An 18,334-nucleotide genomic window follows, 5' to 3' on the forward strand; every position below is an offset into this window, starting at 1 on the left:
ATAAAGCAGAGATTGTTTCAAACGCCTGCTATTACCGGATGAGATATCTCGTTTGCAGATCTGAGATTCCCACCCCGCACGCACGCACACAATTTCTGAAATCTGGACATACGTGTACGTTTAGTGGACGGGAAAAAGATTCTGCGCTGCCATTTATGCGTGGATGGTACCGAGGATCTGTAACTGATACCGTATCTTTTGTGATGAGTGCTGCAGGCTTCAAACCCGGAGAAGAGGAGAGATGAGTGGGCACGTGAATGCTCATGTGACCGGGGTCTCCGCTGTTGCGTTGCAGCCATTACTCATTAGTCTCATGTTTAGATTGCTTGAATGATTCGAACGATGTGAAGCCACAAATGGGATCTTTGGGGACGAATGAGAGATGGATCCGAAAATAAGTGAGGATGCGATCCGTTACCCGAAATTCGAGATCGAAACAGCTTGTTTCTTTTCTCCCTCTTCAGGTTATCATCCCGAGATCTAGAATTCTATTACTACACCCTGGCCAGCCTTACCTCTATCCCCTAGTCGAGATCGTCAACACTCGTCTGCTCGTTCCCCTTCTCATCAATCTTCGGTCCTAATTGCTCCGTCGCCTCCTTCAGTGCTCCATCCCCATCAAACTCCTCATCACCCTCAATATCCTTCTCAGGTCCTTTGAAAGAATCCTGTGCCCCCTCCTTCAACGATCCATCCTCATTTACATAATCCTTGTGATACAGCGAGAACAGAATCACGAGGTACGGCTCCCCGGTCTCCTTGTTGCGCAAGACATATCTGAGTTGATGTGAGCGTTTCGGGCCGGGCCTGTAACGAGTGTAAACGCAAAGGCATGGAATGAGTGTGACAAAAATGTCTCGGTGCTGTAGAAAAGAAGGGTGGGTGGGTGTTGGCTTACCTGAGGCCTTGACCGTCCCAGTACTTCATGATGGGTAGCTGGAAGCCAGGTAGGTTCAATGCGAGGTCTGAGAAGTTGAGGTACGGATTGAAGAAGTCAAAACCGTATGTCTGGTTATACTCGAACAACCACTTCTCTTTGGCATCGGCTCTGAGAGCCCATTTCATCCTCGCCTTGCTAGTAAGAGGTGCGCCGACTTCCTCGCGAGCTTCGAGCCCATCTTCATCGCCACCCTCTTCGAACCAAAGACCACCCTTCTCTTCATCAAACTCGCCCTTGCCTACATGGATAGTGTTGAAAGAACTCAACGCAGGACCATACAAGAAGGGCTTATCAGCATACGCATCGCCATCCAAACCAGGGTCGATCCACCAGCGCACTATACTCATGGCCGTGTTGAAACCAGGCGGTAGACGATCGCGAATGGGATGATCAAAGTCATTGCCGAACTGAAGATCCGTGGCCTTGATGCCATGGCTCTCATCACTGGAGGGCTTCTTTGGTGTGAAACGGAATGAGATGCTGTACTGATCCCTGTTGTAGGCGTGAGGCTCAGTTGAGAAGTATGGTGAAGTCGCTGGTGAGTTGCGAGGAAGGCCTTTGTAGTCGTTGACGCGGATGTTGAGCTCAATGTCAGCGCGATCGCTATTGATGGTGATGGGCTTGGAGGTGTTGACTGGGACCTCGACCTGTTGCGATTGATCGTAATCAGGACCAGCTGTGATTCGAAGGACGTAATTCTCCGCCATTTTGCTTTTATCTATCGTGTATCTTCTATATCGCTTGTAGCTGTGATCGAAGCAATCGCTCTATCAAGAATGAAGGCGATTATGAATGACGTAACCAATTCTGTTGGTGAGACTGAGAAAGAAGCAAGCCAGGCGGTGTTGGTGCTGTAACATGAAAAGCCCAACTAGGTACTGAACAATGGGAAGTATAACAACGCACGAGTCTAGTTTTATTGTCGAGTTTGATAGTGGCGTTGATAATGGCCTTACAAGTATGACGTGAGGCTTTTTTCACCTCTCATACTGCGTTTTGAGACTCCATTCATTGGGTCAACCACGCCAGCCTAAAAGCAGCGTCCGCCCGCGCATGTCATCGTTTTCTACGGGACCATCACAGCAAAATGACATGGGAATGAGGCTCAATTCTATGCTGTGCCATTGTCAGTTACCACAAGGTCAAGTCAGCTGGCAATCGCCGTGCACAGCATATTGTATGTAGCGCCATTGGTAGAGAAAGAAACACGCTATCAGTTCTCAGGTAGACGAACGTTTTGAGATGGCATTGCATGATTGCAGCAGATCTGTTAGTCTGACCGTCCAATTTGAGCCTCATGAGTCGAATTGTTATCTTCTTGTCGTCTGAGGTGTTGCCCGTTTTCGGTCGGAGAACTAGATGCCTTAGTTTCTGCCTCAGGCTCATCAGCCGCTTCTGCCTGGTTTTTCACCCTCTCAGTCTCACTTCTCACTCAACCCCTACAGGCCTTCCCCAATTTTGGGTCCATCAAGTCTCCTCAACACCGAATGTAAAGCCAAACATATCATCAACGCATCTCAATACCTCACTTTTCTATCATTTTCAATAGTCTCGCTCATTTTTCACATCATTTCTGATATAATTGCCTTTGACTTGGTTTGATACGCGCAATAGTTGACTTGTCCATACAATAACTAGCAAATGTCATTCGTCCTCAAAAGCAACATACAACACAAAATGCTTGCATATGATCATTTCTTGAGCACAATATACTAACACACTCTATATACACCTAAAAAATTATTAGTAGCTTCGCCCTCTCCAAAACGTCGCTCAATTCATCATTCCAGTTCATAAACGCCAGATCTCAAAAGCTATACAGGTGTTGCCAATCCTACTTTCACTCTACCATCACGCATGCTTCATTTCTCGCGAGACTTGCCGGAGCTCACTTCCGTTTGCTGTTTGGTCCTGCGCGATGTGCGCCAGCGCATTTATCACTGCATTCATCAGCAAGAGAAGGAGGCCTCTTGGCCATGTAAGTATTGACATACTCTGCACGTCCATCTTGGATCTTGTCGCCAAGTAGAATTCTTGGTTTATCCTATCTTGTTCATGCTCGCCTGAACGGTGGCATGGACAAAACTCAAAGTCTGTCGACAGTGGAGGCAGGTCTGGCGTGGAGAGTCGAGTATCCCTCGGTGTCTCGGGGCGCCAGTCGTCTGCGAGGATGACTCGTTCAGAGTTGTGCCACTCTGACTCTAGGTGACTAGGTTCCACGGGTGCTGTGTAGCACCAGGACCCCGCGTAAGCAAAGCCTCCGTCAGGAGCGAGATGGGACGGTTGCCAGCTACCTCGCCAGTTATCAATGGCCGCCTCAAGTGAGACACCATACGGCTCGAGCGGAGCCGTCTGATAGAGCTCATATTCTGGCTCCAGGCCAGGTGAGGATACCTGGGCTCTGGTTGAGCACTGATCCCAGTCTGGCAGCTGGTATGGGCCAGGTGTTCTGGGAACTTCATCCCGCGGCCAAGCATCCGCTTCTTTGAGATGCTCAACACGGCGAGGGATGTCAGCCAAGCGGCGAGATCTGGAGGCGGCACTACCAGCAGCTTGATCGCCTTGGGACCTGCGCTTCTTTGAATGGGATTTATTTTCAGTGACCCGGCTCTGAGATGACAGCAGGACACTACTTTGTGTAAACTCTGGGGCGGAGGACGACAAGGGAGGAATGAGGGAGGAACGATGAGAAGTCATCTCATCTTTACTGAGGAAAGGGTTGATTGCCATATCAAGCGGAAGGGGACGTTCACAAGTGTGATGGGATATATGGAGATCAAGTGAGAGCAGCAGCAATGTAGGACAGGTGTGGATGCAAGGTTGTCCTACTTGGACTTAGAGGGTTCTTGAACGCTATCAAGTGATGCAGTGAGATGGAAAAGCGATTGGGAAGTTCCTTTTGATGTGTTTTTGATGGGAAGAGTGAAGTGATACGAAAGGGGGAGAATGAGAGAAAATGGTCGAGGGGGGAGGAGGACTATATATGGGAGGCCCAAGGAACGACACCCCTACTCCCCCCGCATCGTCCAATCACATTGCAGTATTCAGAACCTCTCACAACCTCACTCCTAGCCTATCCTACCCCCCACGCTTAAGCACATGAACTATTATCGTCTTCCTACTCCTCACACCTCATATACGTCGACTACAACAACGGATTGGCTCCTTCTGTACGTACAATCACCCATTGTGTCCTGTTAAACACCGGAAGATAATAATGCTGGGCCATTGACAACAAACCACCAGAAGCTTTGTGCGTCAGTCGACTCTTTGCAGCGTCGCTCGGGTCACCCTATAGCATTGGGTTATTCTACTGACTTGAAGTTGTTCATCTTTCCTCTTTCCTCTGTTTTCCGTTGCATACCCAATAAGCAAGTCCGGTAAAACATATCGGGTTGACTACCCCGTATCTATCACAATGCCGGTGACCGAGTGTATCACGACCAATGCGAGCACCAATACATTTACTGTATATACCATGGCGTGAATGCGATTGCATGTGTAACAACGATGAGCTTCTGCAATCACCCGCATGTTTCGGGGTGTGTGCAGATGCTCAATGATATTGGTAAGAATACTAATCTATGATGCTTCAATATGCGGATTACTTGAACAAGCTACCTACATGCGTGGGTTTTACATTATCGGAAGGTTGACTATGCTACGGCAGCGATTGTCTATAAAGAAACAAAGAGGTGTATTTCTCCTAACTTCGTAAGCCTCGCAGCGTTGCGTCTGGTATTCCATGTAACTCGTGTTGTACGAGCATACAGCTGGATCCGAGGTCCTGTATTCTCGGGAGAACGCGTAACTGAACCCCCGAACTTGCGTGATACTAACTGTCCTAGTTCTCAAAAGTGGAAAAGGCAGATGGAGATAGAGAGGCTGCGGATTTGATGGTTCGCAACGTCCTAGTTGTGAAGGTGCGGTCGGATCAATTGGGTGCCTGACAGCTCTCCACTCCGCTGTCTCAGTACTTGCTGGGTACTTGCAAACTGCAGCCGGGGAGTGAGAAGAGGAGGTAGAGAACCAGTACCCACGCTCTGGGAAACCTGTAGTAACCCGCAGCAAGTGGATACTCCTTAAGCTTAGCGTGTAACCCGACAAAGCCTTTGAGGGCATGGATGCCATTGTACTCCGTACAATCTTCAAATTCGAGTAACAGTCAGACAGTTGATTGGACTCAGATGTGGCTGTGCGAAGGATTGGAAGTTGGGGAGCAGCTCTGATGGAGATAACTGGATAACACATCTTCTGGCCCCTCGCACAACATATCCAGGTTGCACATTTAGAAACGTTTTTGGTGTTTCCTTCTTGAGACCTGTCATGTACCACAGCATACCCGCATTGAGGGCGTGACAGATGCATTCACGAATTCTAGTGAATTGTACAAGACTAGCTCTGTAGTAACACCATACTGTGCCCCTACCTAGGGGTAGAAATCGACTGCTCGTATACGCCGTTCCCGGTGGTATCAGCAATCACCCATCTTATCGCTGCGATTGACTGTGTGGAGGCTGCAGGTGTATCACAAAGATTTCAGGCCCTTGCATATCTGCATGTAGCCAAAAAAACACGGTCGCCAACCTATTATCTTGAGATGTTGACGTGCGACGTTACTCGTGATACTCATGGTTATTTGGAATTATCAATAGGGCTCACAACATCACGGCTGATTGCCCGAATATGATTAGAAAGGATAATTTACTTGATAAACGAGTTTGCTGTTTGTGTCCTTTGATCTGATGTTGATATGAAGTCGTTGTAGATCGTGGGGTCAAGTCTTGGTACGGCCCGCCGAAGCCTCCACTGACGGTCCGCCCCACCATCACCTCAGTGGAGTAGACCGCCGCATGGCAGTGATTCGGCCCCACTTAAGTGAGTCTTGAGTCTTCAGCAGTTCATTGTTGACGCTCCCACGAGCCACAGTTCATCAAGCCACAATCCTTCCGTGTTTGCGACCCTTGTACTGCTCCAGCTGGTGCTCATCCTACCACCATCGCCCCAACAGAAGAATGTGTTCAACAGACACGTCACCAACCGATCTTTCCCTCTTTTCCAAACTCCAATCTACTCCCATGAAACCCCCCAACTTCTTGTTTCAAGATCATATAGCCCGGTTTGAACCGGCCAGTGTCATCTCATCATGATCGGCACATCATTCGGTGAATGGGTCTTTATCCGTTTATCCATCGCCTTCTTCCGCTATACGCCGCTAATTTACATCTTTCTCATCTTATTCCTCCCTCTCGTCCAACCTGTATCCGTCGTCTTTCCATTTGTGTGTGTTCTGCTAGCAGCGTTGCTCGCAGAAGTGGTGTTCTATCTATTTATATATAGACCATATCTACAGCGGCTCAAACGGGATGCAGACCACCCACCAGCGCTATCGCGCCAAGACCGAAATGCCCTTTTTGAGCGATGTTTCGGAAATGTGCCGTCTTTGGAGATTTATCTGAGATGGTGGTTTCTTGATGCGGATCCCAACGAGATACGGAGGGAGAATGTGAGAGAGTTTATGTTGTGGGCTTTCTTTGAGAGGGGGCATGGTTCAGGGTTTGGAGATGATGAGGAGACGGTCGAGGAAGAAGTTGAGCACTTTCTGAGCCTTGTTGAACAACGACTCGGTCGAAAATTCGAGGAAGGATGGGGCAACGTCAAGAGTCTTCGTCTCACGATTGATGGTATCATGACAACCTATCGAAGTCTTGTTTGGTATATTATCGTTTTCTTCCTTGACCAGGCTACCCATTTTGCCTTTCGCTGGCACGGGTTCGACTTCCACCGCCGACCTCGCTCTTCTGCTCTTCGTGTATTCCCCCCACGGCCCCAAGAGCTGTTCCCTGGACCCAAATCTCCGTCCACACGGTTGAGTTATTGGCACCGCCCTCATACAGCTGAAGACAAGCTTCCTGTTGTCTTCTTTCACGGTATCGGAATCGGATTATGGACATATGTTCGTTTTCTGGCAGGTCTTCACAAGACTGGTGACGGAAACGGAAGTGTCGGTGTCATCGCCCTCGAGATATTACCCATCTCATTCCGCCTTACCCCAGCTATTCTCGACAAGGCTGAGTTCCTGGCTCATATGACATCCATCCTGGAACACCACTGCTGGCACAAATTTGCCCTGGTATCACACTCCTACGGATCAGTCCTAACAACTCACATGCTCCACGAACCAAGCTTCCAACATCGTGTGCCCTCGGTTGTCCTCATCGACCCGGTGACCATCATGCTACATCTTCCCGAAGTGGCGTACAATTTCACTCGAAGACAGCCCAGGAGGGCAAATGAATGGCAACTGTGGTATTTCGCTAGCACTGACCCAGGTGTTGCACTTTGTCTGGGGAGACATTTCTTCTGGCGTGAGAATATCCTTTGGAAAGAAGATTTGTTAGGAACTCAAAGTGACGGCCATCCTGCGAGGCACGTTGCAGTTACGCTGTCTGGCCGCGACCTCATAGTCGACACTACAGCAGTTGCAGAATATCTGGGCGTTGATCTTGGTAATGGCCGTAGTGGCATGGTAGCAGAATCGCACAATGGCGTTGAAGTAGTTATGTTTCCGAAACTAGACCACGCACAAGTGTTTGATGACCGTGTAAGTAGAGAGTCGGTGATTCAGATGGTTAGATCGAGATGCGCAAGTTAGTGGATGGTGTCTCAGGAATAGCCGATGAAATAGATCGATATAATAATGAAACTGCGTCGTCTTTTGCTTCAATTCTTTGACTGGATCACATCGCCGCCCCATTCTGTCAAGTCTGCGCGGATGGGAGTTGAGCCGCTTTGGATCATGAGCCATTGGACATCTTCATCTGTGTCGTTCTTGACCTGATGTTCGATCCAGGCGGGGACAAAGGCAAAGTCTCCGGGTGCAAGATCATGGTGTTTCAATTCAGAGTTGACAGCCTCATTCACGATGAGAACGCCGTTTCCTGAGACGGCGTATATGATGGTATCTATAAACTCATAATCAGCATCTGTAAGTAGTAAACAGGTTCAAGGAGCTTACCTTGTTCACTGTTATGTCTAACTGTAGACTTGGAATGCGGTCGCGTCGTGAGAACTGACGTGTGAGCGATAAGGTTGAGACATAGATCTTAGATAACTTGACCTACCAGTTACGCACATATTGTCGCACTTTCCGACAACAGCAGGACGTTCAATAACAGGGCCTTCGACAGTAGGATGCGTTGGTTCAAGCTGTTTGGCGCGGGTGATGTTGGCAGAGGCGGGCATTATCATCGGAAGGATTTCCGAGATAAGCGGTAACAGCGAGCTCATCATTGGCGAGGTTGGAGAAGTTCACAATAGTCAACAGAAGATGCGCAGTTGTATCAAAAGTAAAGTCACAAAGAGACGAAGATGTATGGTAGAGCAAAGCGACGTGACGTGGGCGGCGAAAGACGAAGATATTCCCAACGGGAGATGACGTCGCTAGAATGATAATTGGCTAAGAGAACAAGTCTGCCAGTAACACAAGAGACTTCGAGGTCCAATGAATGAGGTTTTGGATGATGTACTATTGAGCGATGAGAGAGAAGCGCGTGACCTGATGATTTGGGGGTAGATTTGGAGTTTCGAACCCGAGGGGAGAGGTGAGGACAGCGACAGCGACAGCCCAGGCGTTAGGCCTCAAGCGGCCCAGCCACCGAGGCTAGTGGCGCAAGAGTTTCCCTAACGAGGATGGAGAATGATAATGCATGTTGATTGATGAACATGGGTTGATTGAGTATCTAGGTCTGATGTGATCTGAAATATCATATAGTTTTACTTTATCTACTGTTCTCTGTTATTTTCTATTGTGACTTGATTGCCGCTGTTTAAGTAGACAAATGCTCCGTATGTCGGCGACTGATTGATTGATCATCTCCCCCACTTCCCGTATGAATCCATCTCTAGCAGGGAGGGCAATGTCGTCAACGAAATATCCCGATAACTACAACAAAAGCTATAACAAAAACATCTTCCTCCAACTCCTTTGTGACCTAAATTGTTAATTCGTATTTCTCCATCTCATGACCTGATCAGAATCGAGTGGTTCCGTTCTAGAGTCGGCATCTCCTGCGGCTGAACTCCGCTTAGCTGCATTAACTCGACTTCCCCCATCATCATCACCGCTGAAGCTGCAAGTCCAGACCCTCTGGACCATCCACCCTCGACTCATCAGCTCGCCACCCCTGCCTGCTTTGCTTTGGACCCCGATCTGATAAAACCAAGGTATATCCAGCATTTTATCTGATTGAACTCATATGAGATAGGAACAGCCTCTTTAACTTGACTTCTCAGGAGACGCCACAACATGTCCTCCAGTCAACCCCAATCACCACTGTCTGAGCCATCATCAGATCCATACCCCAGGCCTCCTCCTCTTCTTCTAAACCTCCCTCCTGAACTCATAGACAACATTCTTTCTCATCTTTCGCCCTACGGCCTCTCCGCTATATCCGCTACATGTCGAGATCTGCATAAGCACGCTCTCTCAGATGTCCTCTGGTACCCCCTCGTTCAAGAAAACGTCCCAGGCGTCACTCTCACAAGCCCCCAGCCCTGCAACAGCTATCATGAGCTTTACGTCGCTCACGATCGTCTCTGGTTCCTCCCTAGACAGAAAATCTGGTTCTGCGATAGAGATCTTACTGGAAGACTCATGATTGTTCGCTATGATCCTCGGCGGGGTTGCATCGAGGGCTATCAATTACTCGCCAGTAGAGACCGGCAAATACAGCAAAGCTTCATCGGACAAGGCGACGTTTTGATCCATGAGTTTGATCCCAAGGTCAAACTTCATCTTGATAAGCCTGTGCTGCAGTTTCGCGTGGGAGAGCGAGCTCCGGAGGATTTTCTGAGTCGGCCTGGTGCCAATCGCTTCGCTGATGAGATGCCCGTGACTCTGGATGACAGGATCGATGCTCTGTTTAGCAACTTCATGCTAACATGCGAGCTCGATCAAGAAGAAGCCCAACAAAATCTCAACTCGCGTTTTCCATACGGCAATATCTGGCCACCGCCTCACATCCCTTCAGACCACCATGTCTCAGGTAGCAGCACGCAAGTAACATCAGAGGGCATCTTTGTGAAGACACCATCGTCTCGACCTCAGCGCCGCGAAGAAGTATCAGAGCGATTCTTCCGCATTCGCCAATGGATGGAAATGGCGGGCGGGTTATCCCGAATCGGTATGGCAGCTGGTTTGGGTGGGATATACAATATGCTAAGATTATCACGCACCGCAGTCGACGGCGGAATGCCCAACGTTCACGTCGGCGAGGAGCTCATCACGTACTCCACCCTCGATCCGAAGTTATACATGCCGACTGTGCTAAAGCCGTGGAGGGGAATCTGGGTTGGCGATTACAGTACCCATGGATGCGAGTTCTTGCTTATACATCAACCTGACGATGAGACGAGCGCTACGGACGAAGAACTTGGTCTTGTGAGACGAAATTCCGAGGCTGATGAAGAGTGGGAGGCGAGACGGACTGAAGGACGGACGTTTCAGGGACGGCTGGAGGCTATTAAATTAACGGGTGATCCCAATGTTCCACGGGGAGAAATCACGTTTGTAGCTGATGACATTGGGCCCGACGGTGTCGTAGACGGTCCACCAGTAGATCCCTGCTTCCAGGGAATGAGAGTGGTTCACAGCAAAGGACATATTGCAAATACCGGATTCGCCTCAGGTAAGTCCCCTTGTTTCACTGAGTCGAGGCCTCGAAATGAGCTTGCACTGACGAAGACAGACCGATATATTGAGAGCCAACTTATATTCGTAAGTCACGATCGGCTTGCGCAGCACTGGGTTGGGTTTGGACATATAAACTACTTTCAGAGGGTGGACATTGATGAGCTCCTCAAGGTGTAATGTTATCTTGAGAATGGAAATGAGATGACACTCAATGCAGTCAATTTCAATGTTTGAAGCAGAAGTTACGGCTTTGATGTAATGATGCATGACTAAACTATGCTTGAATTGAGAAGCCGTGGGGTGAAAACTGCGTCTTGGTTCCGGCATTAATGCGTTGTCAGACACAGAGTTTTGCATACTCCGAGTGTCCCAACAACCTCTCTGATTTAAAGCATTTAAATCACAGGCAGATAGTGAAGTAGATACCGATTTTAATTCACGTTGTAATGTCATTCTAGGCCGTTCAAGTGCAAATTGTCAACTTTTCATTTCCAAGCTGCCTACCCTAAGGTGAGCACTTGGGTAAAACCATGATGGAGCCCAACTTTGATGCCATGTATTTCAAAGGGTATCAAGGAATATTCCAATACGCGAAAAACCATCGGATTCAAGCTGGATCGTACGTTCGTGATCATGATTTGCATAGATCATTGGCGCCTTGTATCGCCCTCGCTCACTCAGGCTGTTCCCTGTCCTGCAAGGGTCCATGTGGGCTCGAGGCCCGAAGCCGTGGACGTACGCATGGCTCACTTCAGAGAGCTGCTGTTGTTCATTTTTCGTTCTCATGTCTTCGATTACTTGGACTTGTTCTTCTGAGCCTGAGCCTGCTCGTAGATCCAGTCGTTAAGACCAGCACGGTTTCTACACCCCATTAGTCTCTACTCTCATCATCCCAGCACATCAAAAACTTGCCGTGCAATCTCAAGAGCGTAAAACTGCACACGAGGCACGAAAATCGTGGTATCCTCCTCATACTCGACGTCGGGTCTATCGCGCACCATGGTACCAAAGTTGTAATCGTCGACCTTCTTCTCATACGCCATCATGAACTTTCGCCAGCGCTCCTTGCCGGCCTTGCTCTTCATCTCGTCCTCGTCGACCTTTGCAGCGGGGTCGAACTCGGGGAAGTCGGTCTTGAGGTGCTCCATGATCTCGTCGTCGATCTTTGTCAGGCGGAGGGATGAGCCCTTGACGCGCTCGAGGATGGACCAGTAGGTCTGCATGTGCTGGACGACCTTGACGGCGAATTGCTTCTCGATCTGGTAACTGTTAGGAGGGTTGTTTCAGATCGTGGGGTAGGTAGGGTGCGTACGTCTTCGTTGTTCTGGGCGTTCTCGGCGTCAAAGTTCTTAGGCACGGGGGCGCCGGCCATGTTGTCGAGGGGATCCATGGCGAATGTGTGTTTGTTCGTCGGGATTTACTTGGTGGTTGTGTATGTGAAGACAAAAGCTGCAGTTGGGCAAAAACTCGAACGTGGGGCAATGATGATGGAGGGGCAGCCACAAAAAGACATGGCGGCATGATATCAGCGCATAGTGTTTGCGCTTGTTAGCACTGCTTGTCTGCACGGTGCATCTGGTGCCTGCTGGCACATGGTGGACATATCTCGTGATGACTACAGTCTACCTATCAAACACATTGCTGTCTTTCCAAAGCTTTCTTCTTGTGTTTGATGCCTTGAGTCATATGACTCACGCGGGTGTTGTTGCTTGCTGATGGCACTGTGGCGATTGTCTAGCCCTACAATACAAAACACTTACACCAATTTATTACCTACTTAGTACCCTGGCCTATCGAGATTTACTAGTCGAACTCATGTCGAAACGCCTATCTTCCCTGTCGTTCTGCATGAGATCATCTTGGTCCCAGAAACATTTAGTACGGTAACACTCTACAGGAAATAAACATTGCATTAACTGATACTGGGCCTCAATACAGAATAATAGGTAAGTTCGAAAGATATTGATAATTATATGGGCCTTGACGCGTTAGTGTTTATATAAGGTAGATTGCAGGGGCATACCTCTCTAATTAAAGGGACTTACAGCTAAGTGGTAAGTACAGTACGTTAAGAGATACCTATCTCAAGACCCCAAGCGACAAATCAGAATATCCCAAAAGGTAGGATTAGCCTCTATTCAGCCTCTTAGAAATTCAGTAGCAGCCTATATAACTACAGTACAGGACTACAATAGTACTGTACATTTCTAGCCCCCGCAGCCTGTAGGTAAACGGCTAACAGTGCTAATAGCTATCAGAAGCAGCAGACTCAATAACAATGTTTCACCATGCTCTATTGATATGCCAGTGGAGTTACAGACCATATTCTCCATCTGGCTACGAGATATATAAACCCCAAGGCTTCCCTGTGAGCTTGTCTTCCACAACAAACTCACGTCTTCCAAAGCTTCAGAGTGTGAGAACAAAGACACGATGGACCAACAAAACATGTTGGAAATGAATATTTCCATGCTGATTCGCCTTGTGCAAATGATAAGTACCCATTGAACTCGGTATAACTTGATTGCTGATTAGCTTTCTAGATGCTGCATATAGTACGAGAGCAGAATACTCAGATCCGAGGCCTGGCACGGCGAGTCCAGGACCTCGCAAGTCAGGTGTAGCAAGTCTCTATCAACCAAAGCGTTATCTAGTATGGCCTCTGGGCGCAACGGGAATCATACATCTATGCTGCACGGCATTTGCGACCAAAATACAACAATTAACGCCCTGATACGGCAAGTCTAGGATCTGGCAAGTCAGATATAGTAGGACTCCCTTACAATAAAGTTTATATATATAATACTAATATAATTTCTAGCCAGACGATATCAGAGCTTAGCTGGATGCTGGGAGCGAAGCTTTGAAGGAGCGTCTGATGAGACCGCAGACACACTCCTTCACAGCCGCCGACTGTCCTCTTTCCCTGCAAGGAATGCCTCGACCAGCCCCTCAACTACGGTCGTCCTCTCGAGTGCACCTCATACCCGGCACTCGCCTCTCATGCAAGCGATGTTCGAAAGTGAAATCCAGTTGTACCCAGTTGGACAACTTGTTTGCCACCAGCCCGGGCTTGCGCCGGCTCTACCGCGAGATAAAGAAGACCACCGACAACTGCGACCAGGAAGTTCAAGGCCACCAAGCACACGAAACATTCCACTTGTTCAACAAGCTATCTATCTTTCATCGTTACCCTCCTCCTCCTAAGAGAAAAACACCTTTCAAACCGAGACAACGAAGACTTATCAAGCCCTGTCACCAGACTGTATCAGCCGCAAACAGCCTGACAGCAAATGCATTCTACAAGATAAGATCTTGATACGTACCCACAGCAGAATCGACAGCCCACCAGCTCAAGATGCTGAGACGTCCAAAACAAAAGATACACTTGAAAATCACAGACCACGTCGACGCAAAAGAGCTAAAGGAGTTCCTCGTTACGCAGATGAAGACCCCAGAGGTCATGGAAATAGCCGGCAAGGATGCCATGACTCACGAAAATCTCTGTACGACGATGGCCCTTCAATTCCATATGGGCAGACTCTTATCGGATATCGGACCTGTTTCTGACTTGGAGCTCCTTGAGATCACGCGTCGGTACCATGTAGGAGAGGACATTTGCCGATAACACGATCTAGGCCCTCCGTGCCCATCAGGTCTACCCCAAGCTTCTCCTTATTAACCAGATTATATATTTAACCAAACTTTTCAAGGAAGCACTGCCGTATGTTCCAGCTATGCAGAAACACTAGGCACTCGATCCCAGGCACTCTTCATTTGAAGGAGTCGGCTCACTGAAACGAATTGAAGAGCAAGCACAATTTACCACCAGATACTAATGTGGTAGCCATCAACGCCCATCTTGGTCGAGAGCCAGGTCCCGCTGTCGACACCGAGTATTTCGACTTTGATGACTATCGTGCTTGCCTTGCTGTGAGCAAGAGCTGGAAGGCAAAGTTCGGAATGAAAGGGGCAATGGCTTAAGCTCTACATGCCTTCTTCCCTGTAGGGGAGGATCTTGAAGTACCTGTCCACTATGGAGATGATCTAGATCCCGACTATGTGCCGGTGCAAATGTCTCTGAGCCTTCGCCAGCGTGTCGGCATAGCTATCAGCTTATCCTCAAAGAAGGGCATCGGATGTTACTATGGATGCAAGACGAAGTCCCAGCCTGCTGAACCAGGACTCAAAACAAAACTTCTCAAAAGAAGAGGCAGTCTATGGGATGTGAAACAAAACTAGATACCACCAAGGCCCCATGTGAAGGATCATTGCCATCGGTCCTATTTCCAGGATAAGACGCTTATAGATGTGAGTTCGACGAGCACCTTTTAGGGAATGACGAACTGACTTGAGCAGAATATTGACGTTTCAACTATGGAGAATGTCACGTTCAAGGACGACGAGACCCTTCTGATCATATTGAAGATTTACAGACTTCGCAACCGTCATATAAATGTACCACCAGATAAAAGAAACAAGACAGAGCTGCAGTGGATTCAGCAACCATGTTTCACCTCAACGCTTCCGCCGTGAGATCCGGGATGGCCATGTTCATCTTGTCAATGGACGGGATGTTCTGGGCCCCGATGGTGGTTCTAACTCTGTCGGCAATGCTGGCGGAAATGTCGGCGGCAACTGAGTTGATCCGTTGAAGTGGAATACCCTATTACGTGGCAAGCGGCGGCCCAATACCAACGCCAGGGAAGGAAGCCAAAGTGCCTGGTGTCGAAGGAACCTACGCCGCTATCATCGACAATCCGGAGAGCCCCATGGAAGTCTACAAGATGATGCCGCGCGGTAAACTTAGTATCATCGTTGCTGTGCCCCCGAACGGGTCAGAGGTCAGCATGACCTCTACCGAAATCCCATGGTCTGTCTTCAAGGCGTAAGGCCGATGCCATACCCCCCGAGCGATTGACATCTTGTTATCTGAACTACACCCAAACCTCTACTGGCCAAACATCCGTTGTATATTGCCATCATCGCAAGTACCAGGGCCGCAAAGGCGAGAGAAAAAAAAGGCGGACACCTGTGCCTCCTCTACCCTCCAAGTCTGATCCTAAGAATTAGGAGGAGAAGGCCAAGGATAAGTCGTCACACAACTTTATCAATATTCGCCGACTACCCGCCCCAGAGTAGATGGCAAAGTTGAGTGTGAATCACATTAACCATCTGCTCCAGAACCGAGCCGATGGAGTCTTGGTATGATTTGGCAACAATTGAAAAGAAATGCCTCCAAATGTCGAAATACAAATACTCGGTTCTTTGCCATCTCCGAGTCTTGGGCATCAGCTTATGTAAGCCAAGAACTTATACCTAGGTATAAGAGGTCGGTCCAGTTCTCCCCCTTCTCAATCGACCACTCCAACTTGTATCTTTACATTCCGGTTGTATAATTCTATATCCTTCTCCGAGCCTTTGGAGATCTGGACTTGGAGGGACTTGATATCTCCCAACTGATCATCAGTTACTCGGGGGTAACACAGAAGCCCAGATCCCACCATGCTTCAGCCAACTTTGTTCCCCTTTCTTCCATGTTGGCTTTCGAGCAAAGCCCAGCTTCTGCAGTGTACAGACTAACAAATTTGCATCAGTAATTTATAAGTGCATGTTTTCAAAGGACTTACATTAATAATTATGGCACGGAATTTAAGCCATAGCCGACGAAACAATATATCAAGAAGCGATAAGCTGCTAGAGGGTATCATAGGAATAGGTAACCTGGTAAGAGATTGTAACACTCAAAGTCAAGAATAAAAACCCACAATCCCCCACCCACCACAGTATATTTTAATAGTGAACTCCCTTTATACACATAAATTTGTCGACGGTAATACATAGCTCTAAAAAATACGCATTGCTTCAGAATCTGGCTGACTTGGGAGATTGGAAAGCGCAGTAAATATACACTTCTTGCAAATACAGTTGTGCTCGTTCTTGCTAACAATCACACAAAGTCAATCGTGTACCGCCTGCAAGCTGATTGAGTTTTACTTGAATTGGTCCTGTTACAAGTTTTGTAACAAACTTTAGCAAGAAAACTCTGCTGATATATCTATAAATGTAACAGTGTTTGTCCTTCGCATGCTCTTTATTTACCAAGCGGGTCTCTCTCTACATGCAAGTAAACACAATGACGTTAGCGGGGTAAAGTACCTCGGCCTACGACACCAATATCAACATCACGACATTCTTGCTTGGGCCCTTCAACCCTTGGATCGTTCACTTCTTTTCCCCTAATCTTGGCTTTACAAGAAAAAATAGAATCGTAGAGCCAAACACAACTTTCAGAAGTGAAATTTATCATGGCTCCATCACTTCTTCTCTTACCGTCTCCTCCCCGCCCTCCATCTCCATCAACACTCTCAGCGGCCTATCGCTCACCATTAACATCTGTTCTCACGAAACTCAAAAAATCACCCACTCCCCAGACTCTCATTGTCGGCCTCGCACTTCCTCTTCTCAGCGGCTCGTCACCCAAGTCAAAGACAATCGCATGGACAAACGCTCGATACCTTCTCGCTGGGCTTTACACTCTTACATGCGTCATCTGCGCCAAAGAGAACATTCCCATTGACGTCGGCGCCGGAAAAGGGAGTGTGGATGTCCGAATTGTTCTCATCGACCATGAGAGGGGAAGACGCTACGAGCCAGACTTTGACGGCGGTTTTGAGGCGAACTGTACCGCTGTGTTGGATCTAGCTGCGTTTGCGACAAAGGTTCGACCATTGGAAGCTGTTTACCATCCAAGCTGTGAAGAGGGGTATGAGCTACTCTCTTCGTTTCTCAAACTTTCGGAGAAGAAGCAAACATTTACTCAGAGCCAACTCGTTGCTATTGAAGGGGGAATCAGCTTGACGGCGGAACCAGCTTTGTCGCCAAAAGAACAACAGAAGGGCTTCAACACTGTTTGCCTAGGAGGCACGTTTGATCATCTCCACCCAGGTCACAAGCTATTGCTTCATGCAAGCGTTCTCCTTCTCAACATCCCACCAAAAGACTCCGATAAGACATGCACTCTCATTGTGGGTATCTCGAGCGACGAGCTTCTCGTCAAGAAGAAATACGCTGAAGAGCTTCAATCATGGGATGAGCGCTCACAGACCGTTCTCTCATTCCTCTCCACGCTTGTCGACTACGACACAACATCTACGTCACCACCAATAGAGCGCACACCTGACGAAGCGCTTGCCTTTCTACGCGACGGAAGAGTCAAGGTGCGATGTATTATACTTCGCGATCCATTTGGCCCACCAATCCACGAAGAAGATGCCGACGCAATTGTTGTTTCTGCAGAGACACGTAGTGGAGGCAAAGCAATCAATGATCGCAGGGTTCAGAAGGGATGGAAGCCGCTCGAAGTGTTTGAGATTGATGTTCTGGATGCTGAAGAGGTTGGAGATGGGGAAGTGAATAAGACGGATGATTTTGCGACAAAGATTAGTAGCACTGCGATTAGACAGCAGAGGGCTGAAGCAAAGAGATAGTAATATTAGTAGAATAGTTACTGTTAAACTGTTAATTAAGATTATTCCTTGAGGCAATTTCTGCCTATCTAGGTAGCTTAGAAAAGAGAGGTAATTAATTATATAACTTTTTTATTTTAAAAAAAGGGTTTTAAAAACCTTTTTTTTAAAAAAAAATTAAAAATTATATAAAAATATTTAAAATTAAGTAATATTATTTAAATAAATAAA

At 47.9% G+C, this 18,334-nt stretch overlaps 9 protein-coding genes across 9 annotated transcripts; 5 read left to right on the forward strand and 4 right to left on the reverse strand.

Moving 5' to 3' along the window:
* Positions 1-524: 524 nt before the first annotated feature.
* Positions 525-1,647, reverse strand: FSUBG_11961 (uncharacterized protein; the record flags this gene model as incomplete). Its single annotated transcript, XM_036676700.1, has 2 exons — positions 525-807; positions 899-1,647. The coding sequence occupies 2 exons, from the start codon at positions 1,645-1,647 to the stop codon at positions 525-527; spliced, it is 1,032 nt and encodes a 343-aa protein (XP_036532569.1).
* Positions 1,648-2,791: 1,144 nt separating this feature from the next.
* On the reverse strand, positions 2,792-3,670 carry FSUBG_11962 (uncharacterized protein; the record flags this gene model as incomplete). The annotated part of the gene is made up of 2 exons (XM_036676701.1): positions 2,792-2,880; positions 2,935-3,670. 2 exons carry the CDS (start codon positions 3,668-3,670, stop codon positions 2,792-2,794), a joined length of 825 nt encoding a protein of 274 aa, XP_036532570.1.
* Positions 3,671-6,086: 2,416 nt separating this feature from the next.
* FSUBG_11963 (alpha beta hydrolase fold family) lies at positions 6,087-7,616 on the forward strand (the record flags this gene model as incomplete). The annotated part of the gene is made up of 3 exons (XM_036676702.1): positions 6,087-6,221; positions 6,294-7,544; positions 7,596-7,616. 3 exons carry the CDS (start codon positions 6,087-6,089, stop codon positions 7,614-7,616), a joined length of 1,407 nt encoding a protein of 468 aa, XP_036532571.1.
* A 47-nt stretch (positions 7,617-7,663) lies between these two features.
* Positions 7,664-8,185, reverse strand: FSUBG_11964 (cupin domain protein; the record flags this gene model as incomplete). Its single annotated transcript, XM_036676703.1, has 3 exons — positions 7,664-7,905; positions 7,959-8,012; positions 8,065-8,185. 3 exons carry the CDS (start codon positions 8,183-8,185, stop codon positions 7,664-7,666), a joined length of 417 nt encoding a protein of 138 aa, XP_036532572.1.
* A 1,063-nt stretch (positions 8,186-9,248) lies between these two features.
* On the forward strand, positions 9,249-10,811 carry FSUBG_11965 (uncharacterized protein; the record flags this gene model as incomplete). The annotated part of the gene is made up of 3 exons (XM_036676704.1): positions 9,249-10,629; positions 10,690-10,718; positions 10,779-10,811. 3 exons carry the CDS (start codon positions 9,249-9,251, stop codon positions 10,809-10,811), a joined length of 1,443 nt encoding a protein of 480 aa, XP_036532573.1.
* Positions 10,812-11,428: 617 nt separating this feature from the next.
* On the reverse strand, positions 11,429-12,024 carry FSUBG_11966 (DUF757 domain protein; the record flags this gene model as incomplete). Its single annotated transcript, XM_036676705.1, has 3 exons — positions 11,429-11,495; positions 11,610-11,893; positions 11,947-12,024. The coding sequence occupies 3 exons, from the start codon at positions 12,022-12,024 to the stop codon at positions 11,429-11,431; spliced, it is 429 nt and encodes a 142-aa protein (XP_036532574.1).
* Positions 12,025-13,992: 1,968 nt separating this feature from the next.
* On the forward strand, positions 13,993-14,618 carry FSUBG_11967 (uncharacterized protein; the record flags this gene model as incomplete). The annotated part of the gene is made up of 2 exons (XM_036676706.1): positions 13,993-14,227; positions 14,467-14,618. 2 exons carry the CDS (start codon positions 13,993-13,995, stop codon positions 14,616-14,618), a joined length of 387 nt encoding a protein of 128 aa, XP_036532575.1.
* Positions 14,619-15,142: 524 nt separating this feature from the next.
* FSUBG_11968 (uncharacterized protein) lies at positions 15,143-15,526 on the forward strand (the record flags this gene model as incomplete). The annotated part of the gene is made up of 2 exons (XM_036676707.1): positions 15,143-15,240; positions 15,292-15,526. 2 exons carry the CDS (start codon positions 15,143-15,145, stop codon positions 15,524-15,526), a joined length of 333 nt encoding a protein of 110 aa, XP_036532576.1.
* Positions 15,527-16,942: 1,416 nt separating this feature from the next.
* Positions 16,943-18,124, forward strand: FSUBG_11969 (phosphopantetheine adenylyltransferase; the record flags this gene model as incomplete). Its single annotated transcript, XM_036676708.1, has 1 exon — positions 16,943-18,124. One exon carries the CDS (start codon positions 16,943-16,945, stop codon positions 18,122-18,124), a length of 1,182 nt encoding a protein of 393 aa, XP_036532577.1.
* Between the last annotated feature and the right edge of the window lie 210 nt (positions 18,125-18,334).

This window comes from Fusarium subglutinans, assembly GCF_013396075.1.
Source record: "Fusarium subglutinans strain NRRL 66333 chromosome Unknown NRRL66333_c0000242, whole genome shotgun sequence".
NCBI lineage: Eukaryota > Fungi > Ascomycota > Sordariomycetes > Hypocreales > Nectriaceae > Fusarium > Fusarium subglutinans.